This window comes from Ursus maritimus, unplaced genomic scaffold (genome assembly GCF_017311325.1).
Source record: "Ursus maritimus isolate PB19 unplaced genomic scaffold, ASM1731132v1 scaffold_13, whole genome shotgun sequence".
Taxonomy (NCBI): Eukaryota; Metazoa; Chordata; class Mammalia; order Carnivora; family Ursidae; genus Ursus; species Ursus maritimus.
Window position 1 is genome coordinate 9,724,037 of NW_024423675.1, and position 23,982 is coordinate 9,748,018.

The 23,982-nt window shown below is 39.7% G+C and overlaps 1 protein-coding gene across 2 annotated transcripts in view; it reads left to right on the forward strand.

Moving 5' to 3' along the window:
• Window positions 1-23,982, forward strand: part of KLHL32 (kelch like family member 32) — a 254,364-nt gene that overhangs the window by 180,010 nt on the left and 50,372 nt on the right. The window contains exons 8-10 of one of the 2 annotated variants that reach the window (XM_008705018.2): window positions 18,361-18,419; window positions 21,413-21,605; window positions 23,292-23,386. In XM_008705018.2, the coding sequence (XP_008703240.1) occupies window positions 18,361-18,419; window positions 21,413-21,605; window positions 23,292-23,386 (347 nt within the window). Of the gene's footprint in view, window positions 1-18,360; window positions 18,420-19,358; window positions 19,486-21,412; window positions 21,606-23,291; window positions 23,387-23,982 lie in introns of those variants that run through there. The other variant, XM_040627558.1, reaches the window with a different exon arrangement.

The following is a 23,982-nucleotide window of genomic DNA, read 5'->3' on the forward strand; positions in this document are numbered from 1 at the left end:
GGGCTTGATCCCAGGAACCCACGATCATGACTTGAGCCAAAAAGTCAGACGCTTAATCAACTGAGCCACCCAGGCGCCCCTCCTTCATCAGCGTTCTATAATTTTTAGAGTACAGGTCTTTCACCTTCTTAGTTAAATTTATCTGTAGATATTCTGTTCTTTTTGGCACAGTTGTAAATGGGATTGTTTTCTTAATTTCTCTTTCTGCTACTTATCAGTGTATAGAAATTCAACAAATTTCTATATGTTGATTTTGTATTCAGTAACTTCACTGTATTCATTGGTCAGTTTTAGTGTTTTTTTTGGTTGAGTCTTTAGGATTTTCTGTATATAGTATGATGTCATCTGCAAACAGTGAAAATTTTACTTTTTCCTTACAAATTTGGATGCGTTTCTTTTTTTTTTTTTTTTTCTAGTCTGGTTGCTGTGTCCAGGACTTCCAGTATTATGTTGAATAAAATTAGTGAGAGTAGACATCTTTGTCTTGTTCCTGATCTTAGAGGAAAAGCTCTCAGTTTTTTTCCCTTTAAGTATGATGTTAGCTGTGGGTTTGTCATGTATGGGCCTTAATTATGTTGTGGTATGTTCCACCTAATCCTACTTTGTTTAGGGTTTTTTTTTTTTAATCATGAATATGATGTACTTTGTTAAATGGTTTTTCTGCATCTATTGAAATGATCATATGGTTTTTATTCTTTCTCTTGTTGATGTGATGTATCATGTTGATAAATTTGTGAACATTGAACCACTCTTGCATCCCAAGAATAAATCCCACTTGGTGGTGGTGAATTATTTTTTTAACGGGTTGTTGGATTTGGTTTGCTAATCTTTTGTTGAGGATTTTTGCATCTGTGTTTCACCAGAGATATTGCCCTGTAGTTCTCTTTTTTCATGGTGTCTTTATCTGGTTTTGGTATCAGGGTAACACTGGCCTCATAGAATGAATTTGGAAGCTTCCCTTCCTCTTCTGTTTTTTTGGAATAGTTTGAGAAGAATAGGTATTAACTCTTCTTTAAACATTTGGTAGAATTCACCTGAGAAGCTGTCTGGTCTGGACTTTTGTTTTTGGGAGTTTTCAGATTACCTATTTAATTTCAGTGCTGGTAATCCATCTGTTCAAATATTCTGCTTCTTCCTGATTCCGTTTTGGGAAGTTTTATGATTCCAGGAATTTATCCAGTTCTTTTAGGTTGTCCAATTTGTTGGCATATAATTTTTCATAATGTTCTCTCTTAATCCTTTGTATTTCTGTAGTGTTGGTTGTTACTTTTCCTCTTTCATTTTTGGATTTGAGTCCTCTCTCTCTCTGTCTCTCTCTGTCTCTCTCTTTTTCTTTTTGATGAATCTGTCTAAAGGTTTGATCATCGCAAAGAACCAGCTCCTGGTATTGTTGATCTGTTCTATAGTGGCGGGTTTTTTTTTTTTTTTTGGTCTTTTTTTGTTTTGTTTTTAGTTCCTATTTCATTTATCTCTTCTCTAATGTGTATTATTTTCTTCTTTCTACGGGTTTTTGGGTTTTCTTAATCATCTTTTGCTAGCTCCTTTCGGTATAAGGGAACGTTGTTTATTTGAGATTTTCCTTGCTTCTTGAGGTAGGTCTGTATTGCTATAGATGTCCCTTTTAGAACAGCTTTTGCTGTATTCCAAAGATTTTGGACCATTTTGTTATAATTTTCATTTGTCTCTAAGTATTTTTGGATTTCCTCTTGGATGTCTTAGGTGACCCATTCATTGTTTAGCATCACGTTATTTAATCTCCATGTATTTGTGTTCTTTCCAGTTTTTTTTCTTGTGATTGATTTCTAGTTTCATAGTATTAGGATCAGAAAAGATGCATGGTAGGACTTCAGTCTTTTTGAATTTGTTGATACTTTTTTTTGTTGCCTAACGTGTGATCTATTGTTGGGGATGTTTCATGTGTAATAGAAGAGAATGTGTATTCTGCTGTTTTATGATGAAATGTGCTGAATGTATCTGATGGATCCATCTGGTCCAGTGTGTCATTCAAAGCCACTGTTTCCTTGTTGATTTTATGTTTGGATGATCTATCCATTGATGTAAGTGTGGGCCTTATTATTTTGTATTACTACAAAGTCCCCTACTATTTTGTATTAGTATTGATTACTTCCTTTATGTTTGTTATTAGCTGCTGTGTGTATTTAGGTGCTCCCCTGTAGGGTGCATAAATAGTCACAGTTGTTATATCTTCTTGTTGAATTGTTCCCTTTATGATTATATAGTGTCCTTCTTTGTCTCTTGTTACATACAGTCTTTTTTAAAAGTCTGTGTTGTTTGATATAACTATTGTTGCCCTGGCTTTCTTTTTTCCTTCCATTTGCCTGATAAGTGCTTTTCCATCCCTTTACTTTTCATCTGCATGTGTCTTTAAGTCTGAAATGAATCTTTTATAGACTGCATAGTGATGGGTCTTGCTTTTTTATCCATTCTGTCACCCTGTGTCTTTTGATTAGAATGTTTAGTGCATTTACACTCAAATAATAATTGATAGGCATGTATTTTCTGCCATTTTGTTACTTGTTTTATTGTGCTTATAGTTTTTCTCTATTCCTATCTTCTCTTGCTCTCTTCTCTCATGGTTTGTTGACTTTCTTTAGTGATATGTTTGGAGTCTTTTCTCTTTGTTTTTTTCATAACTCTTACTGGTTTTTGGTTTGTGGTTACCATTAGGTGAATACATAACATCTTATGTATACAGCAGTCTATATTAAGTTGATGGTCACTTAAGTTTTTTTTTTTTTTACCCCCCCCCCCCCCACGTTTTAGGTATGTATATGGTGTCATATTATACGTCCTTTTATTCTGTGAATCCCTTGACTGTCTTTTTAAAAAAGATTTATTTATTTATTTTAGAGAGAGAGACAGGGAGCACAAGCAGGAGGGGCAGATGGAGGGCGAATGGGAAACAGATCACCTCAAGCGGGGAGCCCGACTCAGGGCTTGATCTCAGGACCCTAAGATCAGACCTGAGCCAAAACCAAGAGTTGGACACTTAACCATCTGTGCCACCCAGGTGCCCCACCTTGACTGGTCTTTTTAAAGATTTATAGTGGGGAGCCTGATGCAGAACTCCATTCCAGGACCCTGAGATCATGACCTGTGCCGAAATCCAGAGTCAGAGGCTTAACTGACTGAGCCGCCCAGGCGCCCCCTGACTGATTTTTATAGATATACTTAATTTTACTGCTTTTCTGTTCCCTGCTTTTCTTACTCCTTCTTATGTTCTTTCCTTTCCCCTCAAAAAGTCCTCTTTAACATTTCTTATAGGGCTGGCTTAGTCATTATGAGTTCCTTTAACTTTTGTTTGTCTGGGAAACTCTTTATCTCTCCTTCTATTCTGAATGATAGCCTTGCTGGATAGAATATTCTTGCATTCAGTGGTTTTTCCCTTCAGCGCTCTGAATATATCATGCCACGCCCTTCTGGCCTGCAAAGTTTGTGCTGAAAAATCAGCTGATAGCCCTGTGGGGGTTCCCTTGTCTGTAACTGTTTTCTTTTCTCTTGCTGCTTTTAAAGTTATCTGTTTATTGCTACTTTTTGCCATTTTAATTACCATGTGTCTTGGTGTGTACCTCCTTGGGTTGAATTTGTTGGGGGTTCTCTGTGGCTCCTACATCTGGATTTCTGTTTTCTTCCCCAGATTTAGGAAGTTTTCAGCTATTATTTCTTCAAATAAATTCTCTGCCCCCTTTTCTCCCTCTTCTCCTTCTGGGATCCTTATAATATGAATGTTCTTATGCTTGATGGTGCCTTAATTCCCTAAGTCTATTTTCATTTATTATTATTTTTTTCTTTTCTGTTCAGCTTGATTGCTTTCCATTACTCAGTCCTTTAGATCAGTGATCTGTTCTTCTGCTTCCTCTAGTCTACTATTTATTCCCTCTAGCATACATTTAATTTCAGTAATCAAGTCCTTTATCTCTGATGGGTTCTTTTTAGGGTTTGCTATCTCTTTGTTAAGGGTATCACTGAGATCCTCTTCTTTTTTCTCTAGTCAAGTGAGTATCTTTAAGACCATTACTTTAAATTCTCTCAGGCATATTACTTATCTCTGTTTTGTTTATGTCTTTGGCTGTGATTTTGTCCTCTTCTTTCATTTTGTACATATTCTTCTGTTTCCTCATTTTGCGTAACTCTCTGTGTCTGTTTCTATGTGTTAGGAAAGTCAGCTACGTCTGCTGCTTTTGAAAGTAGTGGCCTTATGAAGACCAGGTCCTGTAGTGCCCTGCAGCGTGATGTCCCCTGTTCACCAGAACCTGGCACTTTAGGGGTGTCATGAATGTGTGTCGTCTATGCCCTGCTCTTGTGGTTCAGCTGCATTTGCCTTTTGTCCAGTCATCTGCACTGGTTCCTTTTGCCTATTGTGGTCAGCTTGGTCCTTGCCCGTGGTTAGTGAGCCAGTGTGGAGCCACCTTGGGATTAGGTTGAGGCAGACCAGGCATTTGCCAGAGATGTAGTATCACTGAACTGTGGGAGAATGTGGGGATGGGGTGTATGGTGCCAGCACAGTTTGTGTTAGTGGGAGGGGACTTGCAGCTGCCTCCACCGAGGCCGCCTGGGATGGAGGAGGTGGACCCAGAGAAGCATTCAGGGGCAGGTCAAGTGGTGTTAGCAGGGTTTGTGCGGTTCTGCTGTGGGAGGGATCCGGAGCTGAGGCCTGGCCGTGGGGTGTGTCTGTAAGACAACACGGGTGGGTGCTTTTAACAAGTTAGGTGGGGACTGTTGGCACTGTGCTGGTCCCAGCAGGTGTCCATGTATCTAGGCTGGAGTGGAGGAGGGAAATGGTGCCCACCAGCTATTTTCTTCTTGGAAAAGTCTCCCAATGATCCCTGTCCCTACAGCGTGCAGTCTGAGATTAATAAGCAAATTGCCCTCCTGTATACCCCAGGTGTTTTTTAAACTGCTGCTTCTGTGCCGTATCTTTGCGGGACTGTTTGTTGTGCCATCTCTTTAAAGGTGGGGAATCCGTTTCCTCTCACCCTCCCAGCCCACAAGCCTGCTGATTTTTTAAAGTTCTAGGCTTTAAACCCCTCTGATTGTAAGATCTTGTGAATTTTGTCCCTTCAGCTTTTCAAAGCCAGTTGCTATGGGGATTCGTCTTCCCTGTGTAGGCTTCCTGCGGTGAGCCTTTTCTTTCCCCTCTTGGGCTATGGAGTCCCTCCCTTCTGCTGACTGTCCAATAGGTCTTTTTAGCCCCTGACTGCATCTCTGTCCTTCCCACTGTCTTTGATGTAACCTCTTCTCTACATTTAGCTGTGGAACGTCTGTTCCACCATCTTTGGGTCATATTTTGTGTTATTTACGCTGAGGTGGCAGTTATCTAGTTGTATCTGCAAGACGAGGGGAGCTTAGGTTCCTCCTACTCTGCCTTCCCAAGAAGTCCTGAACATACAGTTTTTATTTTGTGTTTTGTTAATGGGATGTATCATGTTGATTGATGTGTGGATATTGAACTGTCCTTACATCCCAGGAGTAAATCCCACTTGTTTATCGTGAATGATCCCAGTGTGTTATTAGATTTAGTTTGCTCATCTTTTGTTGAGGAATTTTGCATCTATGTTCATCAGGGATATTGGCCTGTAGTTTTCTTTTTTTGTAGCGTTTTCATCTGGTGTTGGGTGATGTTGGCCTCACAGAATGAATTTGGAAGCTCCCTTCCTCTTCTATTTTTTGGGAATAGTTTGAAAAGAATAGGTATTAACTCTTCTTTAAATGTTTGGCAGAATTCACCTGTGAAGCTGTCTAGTCCTAGACTTGTTTGTCGGGAGTTGTTGATAACCAATTCAGTTTTGTTACTAGTTTGGATTTTGGATTTTTCATTTTTTCCTGGATTCGGCTTTGGAAGATTATATGTTTCTAGGAATTTATCTGTTTTTTCTAGGTTGTTCAATTTGTGGACATAAAACTTTTCATAGATGGGGTGCCTGGGTGGCTCAGTTGGTTAAGCTTCCAGCTCTTGGTTTTGGCTCAGGTCATGCTCTCAGGGGTTTGAGACTGAGCCCTGCATTAGGCTCCACGCTCAGTGCAGAGTCTGCTTGGGATTCTTTCCCTCTTCCTCTCCCTACCCCCCACTACTCCCACTCATGCGCTCTCTCTCTCAGATATATAAAATCTTAGAGTTTTTCGTAATTGTTTCTTGCAATTCTTTGTATTTTGGTGATGTTTGTTGTTATTTCTCCATCTTCATTCCTGATTTTATTTATTTGAGTCCTCTGCTCTTCTTGATGAGTCAGTCTAAAGGTTTATCAGTTTTGTTTATGTTTTAGAAGAACCACCTCTTGGTTCCACTGATATTGTCTTTTTGTTGTTGTTATTTGTTTCAGTCACTTTCACTCTGAATTTTATTGTTTTCTTCTTTCTACTAACCTTGGGCTTTGTTTGTTCTTATTTTTCTAGTTATTTTAGGTGTGAGGTTAGGCTGTTTATTTGAAATTTTTTTGTTACTTGAGGTACGCCTGTATCATTGTAATCTTCCCTCTTAGATCTGCTTTTGCTGCATCCCAAAGATTTTTGACCATTGTGTTTTCATTTTCATTTGTCTCCATGTATTATTTCATTTTCTCTTTGATTTCCTCATTGGCCCATTTTTTTTGTTCATTTAATAGCATGTTGTTTAGCCTTCATGTGTTTGTGTTTTTTCCATTTTTTCTACTTCTAATTGATTTCTAGTTTTGTTCTTGTATGGTCAGAAAAGGTGCTTGATATGGTTTTACTCTTCTTAAATTTATTGAGATTGTTTTGTTGCCTAACATGTGATCTCTCTTGGAGAATGTTCTATGTGCACTTGAAAAGAATTTATATTCTGCTGTTTTTGGTTGAATTGTATTTAGTTGTTTTATATATATATATATGTGTTAAGTCCATCTGGTCTAATGTGTCATTGAAAGGCACTGTTCCCTTATTGATTTTCTGTCTGGATGATTTATCCATTGACATAAGTGGGAGAAGCAATCACCTTTAAGTAAATCTTGAAGACTTCTCAGCTTTCTTCAATAATCTTCTCCAGTTGTTTAACATCTTCTCTGACAAAATTCTCCCTTGCATTTAAATTAAATTCATTTGTATTCTGCCCATTTTTCCTGCTGCTGTCCTCAATAACAGGGAGACAGCCATAGTTTTGGCTTCTCGGGATAATGCCTCAATTATTGTCAATTCATTGATTTTCATTGAAGAAACGTAGCTCCTGTCAGGATTTAAGTGCTCCATAATTAATGAATGAAGTTAAGAATTGGATTAAGGAAGAGGATAAATGAAATGGATCCAATAAATTGCTGGTCTTATATACCAAATAAACATTAGATGTGAGTGTGAACATTAGTTATGTAGATATATTTAGCTAAAAACTTCATTTATCTTTTGTTTAAGTATATATTTCAGTATTTAAGAAAATAACCACCAGGACTATGTCTTGTTGGCTTTGCTGTGCTTGATTTGGACAACAAAACAACGATGGATTAATGAAATCAATGTAATTTATATTTTCTTCCAACTTACATTCCTTCCATTGATTCATTTAGTTTTCATATGTTGTTAATGCATTCCTAAATTTGCTTTGCATTTCTAAATTTTATGTGAATTTCTCACAAATATTTTAATAAATATTTCCTGTTTTCTTAGCTATAAAAATAGCTTTTTAAAAGATGCTGCAGTTTCCCTTACATATTCTTAAAGATATGACTACTTAAGCTCTCCTTTAGTGAGGCCCTAGAAAGACACAGAAGCTCATACTTGACTGGGTGGATCTGTCATCTTGGTATCAAGCTGATTTCTCTTTCAATATGGGTCTGTATGTTTCCTTTTCCATTTTGTCAAATATATCAACTTATTATATCTTATTGCTCTATCACTTTGTTTTTCCCCCACTGTGAAAGAAATACATTTTCTTTGTTCTTCTTTTGCACTAATGTATGCTGCCTGTGTTAACCATACTTAATGAAAACAATCACAATTTTCTCAGGTTTGTTTCTCCCTACTGTGTACTTGAGATGAAAAACTCACTTCCCCGTGTACAGTATAATACCTTTAATTGGAAAGAAAAGGAAATCACCAGTGACATTTCTAATACCTTCAGTCGTCTGCCTCTTTCCTTAGGACCAGCTTATAATAAATCAATTGTGAATCTAACCATGAATGGGGAAGGGTACTAGATTTGCTAATGGCCCCCTTAAAAAAAACCAGGCAGGTATATGTCACCCTATCACTGATTTAGAAGTGTTACCCAGCTTTGTTGTTGCAAATAAAAATATTTGAGGCTATTCCTTATCCTTTACCAAATAATCAAGTATTTCCAATTTAATTGATGGGGGATTGGGTCATTGGCATACTTCTGGTAGTTTGCAAGCTTTGCCTGAGGTTAAGGAAGTAAGGATTTTAGAATGTGGATTTTAGGAGCTTATTTCTGTTCCATAAAACACAAAGCGAATGTTTCTTTAGAGATTCAGTATTTCTAGCTTGTTCACTGACTCTGCATACTCCCTCCCTTTTCTCTGTCCACTTTGGGGTCAGGACACCTTGAAACCTGTCCGTGGTTTTTAAAATGAGACAAGCAGAGATGAATTCAGAAAATCAGGCTATATGGATATGCCCATTAGCATTTAATTTAAGATGTTAGAGATAGTCAAATTTTACAGGCTCCTGTAGCATTTGACACTGTGACCCGATTCACAAATGCTCCACATCATTTCTACTTGAAATTCACAATACTGAAGCAAAAGAAGCGTTAAATATCCTGCAGTTGTGCTTTAAAAGGTATGCTCTCCATTGTGAGATATTGTTTGTGAACTACTAAAAAGATCCCTTTTTGTGAGTGAAAATTAATCCTGAGCTTGTCTTGCAGAACAACTTACCTTTTCATTTTTGTCAAATGGCACCAAGATAATGGGAAGCTAACCACGAAATTAGTGCTTTAAAAGTATAAAAATAAGACAAATGGTACTACATTTATTCAAAAGCAGTAGTTAGTGCTTTCTTGATTCTCTTGGTGAATGCTACATCCTTATTAAGTCTTGTGCTGGGTCATAGATAAATAAGATTAATTCAGCAAACACACTTCCTACCCTCTAGGAGCTGACAATCAAAGAACTTTTCAGATATTTCATTAATGAAAGAACATTTGTTAAAGCTTCTTTAACTCCCTAGAAGATATGCTTATTTTTATCTTGATTAAATTTATATGAAGCTTGCATTGCCCCATTTTAAATAACTTTAATTTATTCAAACCTACTAGAGGGACTTTGGCTTTTCCAGTATTCATTAAAATTAGAACAATGTAAAATTTCATAAACATTTTTTAAATGCAGTAGCTTTAGCTTTTCTCTATCTTTGTAAATATTATTTTATTTCTATCTAAAAAATTACGTACAGAACATTGGTAATTAGCAGGGGGTGCATTGGAGGCTGGCTTGTGGTATCCTGAGATCACAGAGCATGCGAAACTTGCTGCGCTTCTCCCCAGCCAGGAGATGCTGTGCACATTTCCTACCCTCCCTTAGTCTTCTTCCAGGCTAGTGTGGAGTGACAAAGAAGAGTAAGACATATGTCCTGAATTAGGACTCACAGTGTAGTAGAGGGAACAGACTCTTCAGCAGATGATTATAGGGTCCTGTGTGATACGTGTGAGGATCAAAGTCTTTCCCAGGGACAGTAGTGCAAAGCAAGGAGTACTTCATGTGGGTTTCACAGAGGTTCATAGCACCTTCATCCTAACTTGGCCTTAGGTCCACTGGCTGCTTCCCATGTACACATTAACCCCTCCCTGTCCTCGTGTGTGGGCTTCATGGTCCGATCATTTCAATAATTCTCCTGTCCTGCCCTCTAGCGAGCACTTGCTCTTGGACAAACCCCATGGTCCACTTTGTGCCTGTGCCTGGGCAGCTGACCCCTGTGGGAAGAGGCCAGTTGACAGGAGGGCTTGGTGTGGGATCTACTCAGCTCCCCAAGCCCTCTCTGCACCCTACACTAGTGTCCTTCCACACCCGCCCTCAGCTGTAGCCTCCTCAGCTACCCTTCGCAGGCTATACCTTCCTTAAAACCCGTGGCCCTCAGACTCAGAGACAGGACCTTTTCTTCTGTTTTTCAGAGCAAATATCAGAGAGGAGGGGCTCACGGCAAGTTGGATGAGATGAAATGAGGCAGTAGAGAGTGGGAGGAGACAGATGGGCAAGAGGTGGACTGGAAAGGGGCCAACGCAGAAGGGTGGGAACTATTAGCCGGGAGGGTGCAGAGGAGGGGTCTGGGGAAGGAGCCTGAGAATGTGGGATGGGCAAAGTCAGAGGAGGAGTGTTAAAGGAAATCAAAAGCAAAAAGGAAAGGGCATGGTGAGACGTGTCCAGTACTGCTGGGACATCAAGGTCCAGAATATTTATTTTCTCTGCAATTTTCAATCAGGAACCCCTTGGTAACTTCAGTGAAAGTAGTTATAGGGGAGTGGAAGAAAGTAGAAGTGAGAATGCAGTGGTTCAGGGTGTGAAAGAAGAGTGGGGCAGTAGGAAGTGCAAATGTAAGCCAGAAATACCGGGATACCATCTAAACTTCTCTTCCTGAATCCGAGCTTACAACATTCTGGTTATTATGATTCGCCTGCCGGGAGAGGATGTGCTGTTTCTAGGTACACACATATTTCAGCCCATGTGACAGCCACATTTTTTCATTATAAATTAATAAATAGCAGTTTGGCTTTAGGAAGAACAAAGGAGAGTAGGAAGGAAAGAAAAAGGCGAAAGTTCGGCTGAGGGAAGAGAGATTAACTAGAGGAGGAAATCCAGAGTCAAAGGAGGGAAGTTTTTTAAAGGATGCAAGGTCAGTAAGCTAACTGGTAGATAAGGGGAAGGAGAGAGCAAAATCGAAGGTGAAGGGAATGAGGCGTTCTTTGGTTGGTAAGGGCTGAGAGCATCCTCCTGGGTACCAGGAATGGTGCTAAGTCCTCGGGGTACCATAATGACAATAGGCATAGGGTCTCAGGCAGGAGGGATTTGGGGAGGGGTGCGGTCTTGGACAGGAGAAGGGGAGACCTATCGAGCGCTAAGCCCGGAGGGCAGGAGCCGATGCTAGACGTGGACCTAGGTAAGCCCCCAGATGATTAGGGACCTGGGGAGGCTCCTTGTCCATGGAGTCCAGGGAGACAAAGGGTTGTCTGTTGAGGTTGTGCTGTGTCAGGACTAGGTTGAGGATCTGAGGGAGGTGGCCTTGGGGAAGAAAAAAGCCTCTGAGGGAATGTTTTTAAAAATTAAGTGTCAGAGCTCATACTAAGGTCGGAAACAGCAAAATTGTGGTGGCCCAGTTTGTAAATTTCTGTCCTTTTTTTTTTTTTTGGTGGTACTTACCAAAGAATTGGAGAGGGCAGATCCTTGGATTCAGTCAAGATAGAAGGTTTTTAGGCTGTGAAGAGTCCAGAGGACCCTGCTGGAAGAGGTTCAGCTTGTTGGGTTAGGTGAGTGCCAAGGGCTTAAGGCTTGCTTGAGGGAGAACGAAGTTTGTTCCTCATCAGTACACGAGAGAGTGTCTGTTTGTTGCCCCTGGAGGCGGCCACCATGTGAGGAAGCCACCTGGCTGCTAGAGGTTTGGAGCTTGGTAATGTGGCATGTCCACTTAAACGTTCTTAGTGACCTAGAGTACCCCCTAAGAATGAAATCTTCTTTGTGGCCTTAGATTCTCACAACCTGTCTCCAGCAGTGACTTTTTGCTCCTTTCTTTTCACTTCTGCCCCAGCCTTTACTATTCCCCATCTGAAAAAGAGTAAAACAAAGCCACTACAGTAGTATACTGAGATGAACCCAAACAGAAATGACCATTCTCCAATGCTTTTAAAAGAACCAAACGGCTAAATAAATAAATAAATAAATAAAAATTAAAAATTAAAAATAAGAGAGCTAAGTGACTTGAAGAAAGCAATCAGATCACCTATATTCTCCAAAATAATTAACAAAAGTGTTATCCTAAACAGACTTCCCTTTATTCTGAAGAAGTAGCACTTTGTCTACCCTCACATTGCTGCTCACGAGATGAGGCTTAATGGTGTTAAGTGATTTTCATAGATCACACAGCTGGTATTTGACGAAGTCGAAATTTGATCTCTGTGTCTCTGGTTTTTGAAAACCATGCTTTTCCCACAAAACCATACAATCCAGTTGTTTATCACTCCAACAAACGTCTCAAAAACAGATGCTTACATTGTAAAAAGAGTTCCCAAGTGACGTGACTGAAAGTCAAAGATACTGAAGAATAATCACACCTGGAGACTTGTTTAGATCAACGATCATTTGATTTTCTCTGATTGTTTCACTGGCCACTTTTCTCAGGGCCTAGAGTTGAGCCACATAATGTCTTCCTTTTTGTGGAGAGAACAGCCTTTGTTTAGGTGATCCATTTTGTCTGACCAGATGGATCTAAAAAGAGGTAGACTAAAGAGGGAGCGGAATTACTTTACCTAAAAATATGGGAAATAATGTCATTTTCTTTGTTCCTAAGAGGAGAGAAGGTTAAAGCTACATCATGGAAATGGGCAATGGCTGAAGAATTTGATTGGTGGCAGGAGGGAGATAAAAGATCCAACAAGAACGCAGCGAGCCAGGACACTAGAGACAGGTAGAGGTGACCTTGAGAGCTTAACCCTGCGTGGAACGGGCAGAAATCTTTGGAGGCAGGATTTCAGCTTTCTGTAGACTGAGGAATGGGAGAGAGAATTTTACTGAGATTTTAAAGGGCAGATGACATCTGCACTGTGGTGGATTTTACCTTCATTTCTCATTGCGTTTATTTTAAATAACACGTGGTGCATTCTTTTCATGTGTTGCATCACAGGTTTGTATCTGTTCACTCTAAGTGACATAAATATAATTTAAAAATTTATATTTTCAAGTGCATCACCCTTTCTTTATAGGTATTTTGTAAGTTTGAGACTTTCTTTATGGATTTTGAGTCTATTAATTAGCCATCCATTTGTGTGGTCTCCTCAAGTGTGACGGAAATAATATGGATAGTAGTTTTAATTTAATGCATGGATTAAGTATGCTCCTATTCAAGATGCTAATTCAGTAGAAGGATTCTTGGCCTTAATTGTTTATGTAGTGTTATAAGCACTATAAATATGGACAGTCTAACATGTAAAAATAGATAATAAAAAGTTTATTTTTTATTGTGAAATTTTATTTATTGTAAATATTCTCATGGCGTCCCTTTTATTAAGGACTAGTCATGAGCTTTATTTAAAAAATGACTAATGTGACCTCATAACTAATGCCAGTCATTCTTTTGATAATTGGACAACAAATGTGAAGTTTTAGTTTTTTGAGAATTAAAGCACACTTATGGAGGAGGAGCTTTAAACTATTAAAGAGAAAAGCCTCTTTGATACCTTATAAACCAGCCAGTAATTCTAGTTATTAGAAAAAAAATAAGAAATCTCTTTCAGACTACAAAATTCATTCATTAATTCAGTATTCTATACTTCATTATATTTGCTATGTTTTCAATATTCCATACATACTCATTTGTACTTTTTATGGAAATGATAAGAAATTTCCATAGGGGCACCTGGGTGGCACAGCGGTTGAGCGTCTGCCTTTGGCTCAGGGCGTGATCCTGGCGCTCTGGGATCGAGCCCCACATCAGGCTCCTCCGCTGGGAGCCTGCTTCTTCCTCTCCCACTCCCCTCCTGTGTTCCTTCTCTCGCTGGCTGTCTCTCTGTCACATAAATAAATAAAATCTTAAAAAAAAAAAAAAGAAATTTCCATAAACAGACTACTACAGTACTGTAATAAACTTGCTCTGCGGGTCGCCTCCATGCCCTGTCTGTAGGTCATCCAAAACCTGTAAGAGAGATGTCGTTGTCTCCGGTTTGCGTATGAGGAGCCTGAGCCCGGCTGTGTTCAGTGCTCCCGCAAGGACAGAGTCAAAAAGGAGCCTGACGCTCTCCCCCAGCCTTGCACACAGCTGGCCACTGCAGGCCTCCAGGAGAGCTGCCGAGAACTTGAGATGGTTTTCCGCAGTCTGAATCGGCTGGCAGAGTTCCAGCCCGCAGTGCCTTCCCTGAGAGCGGGGACACGTTCAGTTCTTTGCCTCCTGCTCTGTCCTTCGAAGGGTACTAGCGCTGTATGACATACCACACGTTCCTACTGCAGAGTGCAGTCTATCAACAGATGTGCTTTCTGTCCTCGGAAAAAAAATAGCAGAGCCAGCAGACTGACCTACCCCGACCGAGGTATACTGAGAGCTGTTTTCCTAAACACACTATCACATAGACCTTGTCAGCATTGACCAGTGGTTGCTTTTGAGCACAATGGGTTTGGGAGTCAGTGAATTCCAGTAGTGGAGACAAAAGTCGCTTGTTTGGCGTCACCTGTCATCCTTTCTCCCGTATGCATGCATCCGTTTGTCACCACGTTTCGTGAAGAGCTGAACAGGGAAGCTTAAGAAAAATGCTTTGCTCTTGTCTTGATGATAGAAAGCATTTCTCATTGCTGGTAGCATGGTGGTAACTTTTCATTCCTTCTGGCAGTTTTTAAAGACTTATTTGACTTTGGGGGAACCTGCAGTATATCTTAAAGTCACAGTTCAAAAGTATAAGACAGGGTTGTTCATTTTCAATTTTGGCTGAAAAGTCTTAACTTCGACTGTGGCACTTCAAAGTTAGGGAAAACTTGGCTTTAAAAATGGATGCTGATACGAGATGGCATATTTAATGACAAATGTATCTATAGAAAGCTGTTAAGATGCAGATTATCCCCCGCTGGGGTGGGGGAGGGAGATCAAAACTGCCAATCTATAAAATGTACTCGATAGAGAGAGGCATAGAGTCTATCTTTGCAAGTGCTCTGATTGCAGGGGACAGTATAGCAGCATGTGGCATCATAACCCAGAGCGGGCAAATCAGCTTGATGACTTTCAAAGCCAGGAATACTGCTGCAGGCAAGGGTACTCCAGTCTAGGAGAAATTAAAACATATAGAGACTGTTATTAATTCCATATCTATTTTTGTATAGTCAAATCTGTATGCAAATCCTTAGCATCTCATTTCAGCAGATTAATCTAAAAGTGAAGAGTGTTGTGTGAAGAGAATGTAATGATAAAGCTCTGCAAATAACACAGCTAAAGAAATGTGGGCCGCAAACTCGGATGCTTTTTTTTAAATTTATTTTTTTGTACTGAGAACAAATGGTTTTTATTCATACGATCGTGCGTAAATTATTTCGAAGGAGGAAAGCAAGAGAACCAATTTCTAAGGTTTTCCTTTGCAATCCTGACTTGGCAAAAGTTACAACACTAGGCTTTTTAGGCACCTCCTGTGGTTTAACATTCCAGAAGTAATCAACCAAATAACTAACTAGGATTTTTATTTTTACTTCCACCTAGTAACCCAGTATCTCATTTTTAAACGTTGTCATATGAGTAAAAATGTGTATGTAAGGGTAAAGGAATCTCATTACTGCGTGCAGATGAAGAGGAGAAAAAAACTATCACAAATGCATCTGTAGAAGAGAGTAAATAGTAATTCTGAAGAGCACGAAGATAAATTGTATGCCCTGCCTAGGAGAGAGGATGTAATAGCTATATTCTAATCCATTGGTTGTACATTTAATCTATAATGGGCCAAGTCTGATACATATAGTAGTGTAAATATTTTCAAATAGTGTCATAAACAGATAGTTTACTGCGGTGGATATTAATTCCGTCCCATATTTCTAAAACAACGGGAGAAACTGTCAGAGTTTTGAAATAATGGGTGGGAGCTTTACCCTCTGCTCCCTCTCATTTGGAGAAATGATTATAGGCCAGCTGGACATTAATCTGGTGCTTATGGCCCAGATCAAAAGCACTTGGCAATCATTTTAACCCTGAAGACTTGCGAGGTCTCAGTAGATTTGATCATTCTTGTGTAGTTATGCTGAGAAAGAATGATTGGACATGCGATTTTTAATCAGATAAAAGAAAAGGAAGGTTGGGAGGAAAAAGCAAACATACCTTGTGTTTATTTGGACATACGTTTTGACTCTATGTAGGCATTTCAGCCTCAGCTTGCTTAAATGTATTTTCTTTTCCTTTGATTTTATTTTAAAATGAGACATTCAATAAGAAATGCAGAGAAGACTTTCTTTGAGGGCAGGAAGCTCGTTTCCCTCTGTTCTTTGTGGATTTACTCTGCAGATAAAGCTTTCATTGATCTTAAAAGTAGTTGCAGGCTTCAGAGAGAATATAAAAAAAAAGCCCTCCAGTTAATGAAAGCCATAATCAATTATATGAAAGAAATAATCTCCTTATTGGGGTTTCAAGAGAGAGTTAACAATTGGCCTGGACAGGTTCCCCTCCCTTTATGTGGCCATGAGTATTGATTGATTATTCAGCTCAGTTGAGGATTGCGTACGAATCCTCTGGATTCTCGTTGACTTGATTCCTGGCCACGGAGTTGACGGTGGTGACCTATTCAAAGTATTGGAACTGTCAAAGCAAAGATTATACTGGGCAAAGTTAAGCAGACAAGGAAGACTTTGTTCAAGACTATTGCAATAGGGGAGGGAGACAATGCAGTCTATAATCAACTCCTCTGAAGAATAAGAGGCAGGAGGGTTTTTAAACACTGAGCTTTTTCTCAGTGAGAAAAGTGCTGAAGGAGTTTTGGAGGAAGGTTGATCAATGTGATGGATGAGCTCACTCACTCACTCCTGATTTCGTCAATGTTTTTCTCTGTGATTAGGCCATTTGTGTTTGCTGATTGGCACCCAGCAAAGTGAGGCTGCTACCGTCCTCCATAGAAACCGGGAGATAGCGACATTACCTTTCCTGATGATTACATTTCAATGGGATGGCTCCTGGGTCTTTGAGGAAGTTATTCCTAGGTCATAAAACTTGCAAGAAGCTTCTTAAATGATCTCTATCGCAAGGAGGTGGAGAAAGAATTTACAGGTTTTCTAAAGCAAGTGCTCTAAGAAAAGGGATGTCAGGGACCTAAAGACAGAAAGAGGCCTGCCTAAAGTTTAGTCAAACTGAGAAAAAGCTTAAGGCTGTTTTTGGTCATTATTGGAACAGTACACACTTTTTGAATTCAAAAAATTTCAACAGGAAGCACTTTTAGTCTGGCTCAGTTTTAGATCTTTATTGCAAAATGAGCTGCTTCTTTGTGATACTTAGTAAAATGTCACTCATTTTAAACGAGCATCTGTATAAGGCACTAATTCTAAAGAGTTTTTTTTTTTCAGGGGGTGTTCTCATATTCTTGTTATTTTATTACCTAGCATTTAATATCTCCTAGTGTTGTTTTCTTGTAGTGCTGTTTTATATGTTTTTTAGTTCTCCCATTTGATGGTAAAAATTAAAGTAGAATCAGTAATTTCTGGGTTTTACAGGGTTCAGTGTACACCACAGACGTAAAAATAAATACGAGGACAGATAGGAGAAGATTTGTTGGAAATGTGATGATTTTTTAGTGGTTCTTGATTGAGCAGAAGGTCTTGAGTCTTTGGATCTAAGCAGTTGTCAGGAGGCGTTAGGATAAGTTGGTAACAACACCGACTTCATGCCGTGCTCCAGATGTGAGCTGTCCGATATGGTCACCCTTAGTGACACGTGGCTTATTGGGCACTTGAAATGTGGCTAGTCTGGATTGAGATATGCCGTGTCAAATATACATTGGAATTTGAAGACCATATGAAAGAAAGAAGATAAAATACCTCCGTAATTTGTATATTAATTTCACATTGAAATGATAATATCTGGGCTATGTTGAGTTAAATAAAATCTACATTAAGTTTACTTTCACTGTTTCTTTTTAGTTTTTAATGTGGCTACTGGAAAATTTAAAATTGCATATGTGACTCACATTGGGGGCTCTCGTTAGATTCTTTTGGACGGCTCTGGCTCTAGATTTCTTTTGATAAGTCATGTCTTTTCTTAGAAATGATTCCTCCAAAGAGATACCAAGAGATCACTGTGTTGGCGTACAGAAGGTTAGAGCTGTAAAATTGCCAGTTTAGCTAAGGACAGGAATTTTCCATATAATTCTGTCCCAGGCATAGATTGCACAGAGATTTGTCTATGTGTGCGGTGTTCATTCCCACTGCCTGCCATCCATTGCCCCTCATGCTGGCCATGCAGAGCAGCTTGCCAGAACTGGGGCCTCTTGGTAATCTCAGCATACTTGTTGCTTGCTCTCAACTGGATTGCTTCTGAAATGTGTCTTGAAAATGAAACTGCTTCAACAATAAGCTTCTTAATTATGTCATGGGTTCACCACGAGGGTATACAAACAGATCCTCAGCAGTAGCTAATTTTCCTTTAATTGTATCTCATTCTTATGTTGGAATATCCTATTTCGTATTCACGAAAGCTCTAACACATGTTAATCCATTACAGGTGGAGTAACTAACACAGCACAGTATCAGAACAGACTCATGGTATATGAACCTAACCAGGTAAGAATCATAGAAGAAAAACTCATTACCTTAATTAAAATGAATTTTAAAAGATTTCCACAGTAATTAGTAGTTGAAATGCCAAGTCTGTACACACACACGCATCTTAAACTTATATAGAGAAAAGGAAGCATCTGGATAAACTGCCTTTTGGTTGCTTTTTTTTCTTCCCCTCACAAAATTTCAGCTCCTTTCGTTTTATGCGATACACAATGCTTAACTCTTTCAGAGTTTTGCATAATGTAGAAAAAAGGGGAGATAAGTTGATGAGCTAAATGCCCTTTATTTCCATTATCTCAAGTGACTGTTCAGATTCAGCGGCATCCAAAGAGGATTTCGATTGACCTGTCGTGTGTCCTTTTAGAAGGCGTGTCGTTCGAAGAGGGGAACATGCCTGTTGTTTCATTACTCCCAAATAAAATAATAACTTTTATTTAACTCAGTGTAGACAGAATGCCGTAGAGCGGTGTCCAGGACAGGTCTGAAGTAGAAGTGTCTGAAAAGTGTGAGGAGGTCGTTCATCTAATGGCTGGTCCCTGAACTGGAAACATTTTGATGGTGTCTGTCCCTTCTTCTGCCCACTTGCCATCCAGATTCAGTGAGTTTTTTTGTCCCCAAAGAAGAACTATTTTTATTCTCTTTTCCTTCTACCAAAATGTCTGTGGCCGTGGCAGATGTTTTCAGAATTTCACCATTTCTGTGGTTTTGGTAACGTAAATATTTTTCATGATTATGAAAGTACTCCAAAATGATTTGATCTGGGGATTTAATATTCATCAGCTGGAGATAATGGAACATGAAACAACAGGTTGGCTTTGGCAGCCTGGGTCAGGATCAGCCACCAAATGTGTGTCCTGAATGACCTCGGTCGACGTGGTGTCTTTTTATTTCAACATTATTTGATTCTGAATTTAACGAAGGTGTTTCTCTCTTTGCAAGTGTGTTTCCTGATGTCATTAGAAGCTGTAGATTTCAGAGACCACATGTCCATGGGCCAGATGTCTCAAGAGGGATCATTAATTGCAGTTGCTTGAGTTCGGTGCACACGTGGTTAAAGAGGAAGAAGGTGTTAACATTTCTCAAATGAGTTCCGTTTCATGTTTGTACACACATGCTCTTTTTAAAAATTCTGCTGGCATATTGTTTACGGTGGGTACTGGCAAACATCACATCTGCTTGCATCTTGCTCGGAATCTCAATAACTCTATCATTCAGCCCTGGTGCTTATTTCTCTTCTAGGCCTTTGTGGAGAGTCGATAATGCCTGCCATCTGCCACAGAGCACATCGCTACCTGCCAACAGGCAGGCTGGGGTGACCTCTGCTTCCCCACTACTGATTAGTATTCACACGCTAGCTTATTAGGAATGACCCCACTAGGCCTCTCTGTTTCTTTGCCTTTGCAGTGGTTGGCGGCTCACCTGGCAGGCACGGCAGTGAAGGAAGCTAAAGATATAATCAGGGGATGCAGGCAGGCTTTACAAACCAGATGGCGTCCACAGTCCTGTGGCAGGGGACCGGACTGCTAATGCAAACGTTGATTCCTAATACCGGAATGGGTTGCCTCGTAGAAAGCACCTAAGGAAGGCATCATCAGAGTTTTGAGTTAAATCCACTCATGTGAAATGTATTGAAGATATTTCTTCACAGAGTATCTGAAATAAAGGTCTGGCTATTTTATTAAAGAAGACATTTGATTGGAAAGAGATTCTTATGACATGTTTAAATAGGGGGAGCAGATAAATGCAAGCCTTTCAACCTGTACAAACCACTCTTTTTTAAAGTCTATCTTTAAAAGAGAAATTAGAAATGAGCTAGTAGCTAGGCCTTTAGCGAATGGACCAATATTTATGTAAACTTTTTTTTTTTTTGCTTATTCCTTTAACAGCTTTGTGAATTGGTGAAATTCTATGTATTAAAAACGTCATATGATCTTTTTATCGAAATCCAAATTTTTCTTGGCAAAAAGGAATCTGGGTTCTTCCTGTAGGTTAGGTTAGCTTACCTGTCCATTGCTTAGTTAAGATTTAAAATTAAGGTCGTATTTGATTTTCATCTAATTTTGCGTTTTACATTAGATTTTTGAAAGGAGCCATATTTAAGAGGAGTGGAGCATGTCTTTCTCATTACTGAGAGTGACTTAGAACCAAATAGTGGAGGTTTCACTATTCCTGAAGTTGTATAAAATTTGGCCTTCTACCAAAACAAACGTATGCCTAGGAATAACTTTTCCCAGTTTGGTAGATGATGTGATTATAGATATGTTAAAAGGAGCTCATACAAAGGCAATATGGGACTTTGTTGTGAAACCAGATCTTTGCTCTTCCATTGATCTTGGGAGGTTAATTCTGGAAAGGACAACAAGAGTCACCCCAGCTCTAGCTAATGTAGAGGCCTTGGGTAACCAGTGATTACTATTACAATAATTTTTTAAAGTGTATATTTATTGGACATTATGTGGCACTCTTCTAAATGTTTTGTATTAACTGATTTAATCTTTACAACAAGCCTGTCGGGTACCGTATGACTCTCCCCACTTTACAGATGAAAAAACAGGCACAGAGAGCTTAAGTACATTGCCCAAGGTCACACAAAGGTTATAAACTCAGGCATTCTGGATCGAGAGTCTGTTTTCTTAAATCATTATACCTAGCCATGTGCTTTCACTCTTAAGCAATTTGCATGAGTAAGTTCTCTCAATTGGGTGAGAGAACCGTCATGAAAATTTCTATATTCTCATGTGCTCCCCTTCTAAAATGGAAATGCCCTATAAAATGCAACTCAAGCAAGAGGAAATGCCTTTGTACGTTGCAAAATAAAGTTGGAATATGTGGTTCTCGGGTAAGAAGCCTATACCTTTCAAAGTATGTAAGCAACATTCCAGTAGAATGTGCTAGGCAAACTAGAGTCCCAGCTACTGATGAGGCACTGCTGTTTTCTGCCGTGGAGATCTCCTATTAACAAATTCACCTGAATTTCCTCCCCCCCCCCCCAGAATAAATGGATAAGCCGCAGCCCCATGCTGCAGAGAAGGGTCTACCATTCCATGGCTGCTGTTCAAAGAAAGCTTTACGTTCTTGGGGGCAATGACTTGGACTACAATAACGACCGGATCCTCGTGCGGCATATCGATTCTTATAACATAGACACTGACCAGTGGACGCGTTGCAGCTTCAACCTGTTGACTGGTAAATACCTTTGACTAAGTAAATCAGGAAAAGCAGAGATTCAAGAAATTGCTACACTTTTCTTATCCATCTTCCATGCATCCCTAAATATCAAGTGCATGGTGACAGAACAACTTGTGTTTATTAACCAGAAAGGTGCACATTATTTATCTCACAAAATGTGACTCAGTCAAGTGGCTGAGCTGGTTTCTCAGGGCCTCTGTTACCTTCGTGCATCTTCTCACTTGGCTGGGAGAGGTATGTCAGTCCTTTCTTGTCAATGAATATTCACATAGGAACTTTGAGACAATTAAGAGGAACCGGAGAAATAATAACTGTTTACAAAGCAATTTATTTTTCTCTTTGTGCTTTTAGTCCTCTTTTATATATTTTGAAGTCAGGAGTCTGGTCTTCATTGTTACTGTCAAGTACGGTTTCTGGCTGTATTCTCCTAACAACTCAATCTTAGAACAGTTCTGTGCATAGGGGTTTGCTGGTGTTTCTGGCCACATAGCGGTTCAAGCATTTCCCATGGCAAGACTAGGTCTGGACCCTCCTCATCCGAAAAGGAAATAAAAGGAAAGCAGTGAACAATCTACCCCTAACATTTCTTTACGGAGTTGAAAACTTTCTCTCCCTTCTCGGCTTGTATTATAAACATCTACAGGGGATCAGGTCCCTTCCAGGCTGCTCTACTAAATAGGAAAATCACAAACTCAAATGGTGGGCTGGATTGGCACCTGGGACATCTTAACAGGCTCCACCGCTCGCAGCTGCGCCCGTGAGGCAACAGCACGCGTGGAACCAGCGTGCGGGGCTTAGATGCCTTGTGTGGAGCTGCTGTTTCTGTGAAAATGATCTTTGAGGCCCACCTACAAGTACTTAACCCACTCCGAGCTGCTATGGTGAGACCTTAGCCCCTCGGTCCCTGGATCTGTGATTCTGTCTGCCGTAGGATCCAGCTTATTTATTACCGCAGTCAATCCGGTGTCAGCCCATCAATTAAAAGAGACTATCTCACTCTCTGATGGCCTCCAGGGAAGAATAGGTGGTAGTGAGTTATTCTGTCTTCTTTTTTCAAATGGGGTAGGAAGCTTTCATCATTTTGGCGTGTCAGTATCTAGAGACTACCCGGGCTGCTCCCAGATCGGGAACTTTAATATAGCCTCAGGACTGTTGTCTATGTTATATATATATATATATATAAAAGTAGTACCTTTATCAATCTTTGCTGTTGTTTGTCTTTATTTGGGGGACACTGGGGGATTGCCTGTTTTATTGGCTTCTTGGGGTTGCAGCTGTTACTTTACAAACGTGTACTTGCTTTAAAAGTGTTTGTAGAGGCATTTTGCTCTTTGAAAATATACCTTGTTTCCACTGCTTGTAAGTAATTGGCATACAACGTGGTGTAGAACTCTTATTTTGTTATTGCTTATTATTGCTGTATTTAATGCTGCATTTACCCACTTGGCTGGTTAGTAAGTGTTTTGGCTTGGTTCTGACCTGACACAGATTCATTCTCTGTGAAAGAGTGGTTAATTTTTCCCTCTGAGTGCTGGGAGGTGGTGATTAGTTGCTGCAGAAATCCTGTGGAGCCGACAAGTGTGCCACGGGGGGAAATTGTATCCCTCAGTGGCAAAAGGGTTAATTAAGACATGCAAGGAAATGGATTTATTTTTTCTTTTTATTCAATTCTCTTTACTTTAGGCCAAAATGAATCTGGAGTTGCTGTCCATAATGAGAGAATATATTTAGTTGGTGGATATTCGATTTGGACAAATGAGCCTCTGGCTTGTATCCAGGTGAGTGGTTGAAGTTCCTTTTGAAGTTTGTTCAAGTGGTTCAGTGAGGTTACTTTTTGCAGTGCTACGGAAGGAAGAGCTGTTTACACATAGAAGGAGGTTTGAGCTCTCTTTGTGCAGCTAGTTTAGCCACTAGACTTCATCCTGCTTCCTAAAAATGATGCCTAAGAAATGTTGGAGCCCTCGTGAAAATAAAGATCAGGATGAGCTTTGAAAATAAATAAAATAATAGCTTGGAAGTGGGGAAAGTGGCATACCTTTCTCTTTCTCATAAGCCAAAAAAATCTAGAAATTTTTGGTGATAGTACTGTCATGCTCCCAGAACTTTACAAATGCCTCCTTCCCACCAGTTCCTTTGTTTTCTGTATCGCAATTTGTTCATTCCAATAAATCCCATCTATGAAGATGTTCTTCCCTCCTGGCAGAAGTTGTGTGCGGTAGTGGTTTATGGTTAGTGTGATGGAGAGAGCGTCTGCCCCCAAACGACAGCCCTGGCACATCAGCCTGTGAGCAGCCCAGGTGAGGCAAGTTGCCAGCTGAGCTCTTTAGATCATATTCAAGGTCTTTTTATTTTTTATAATTGTTACCATAGTTGT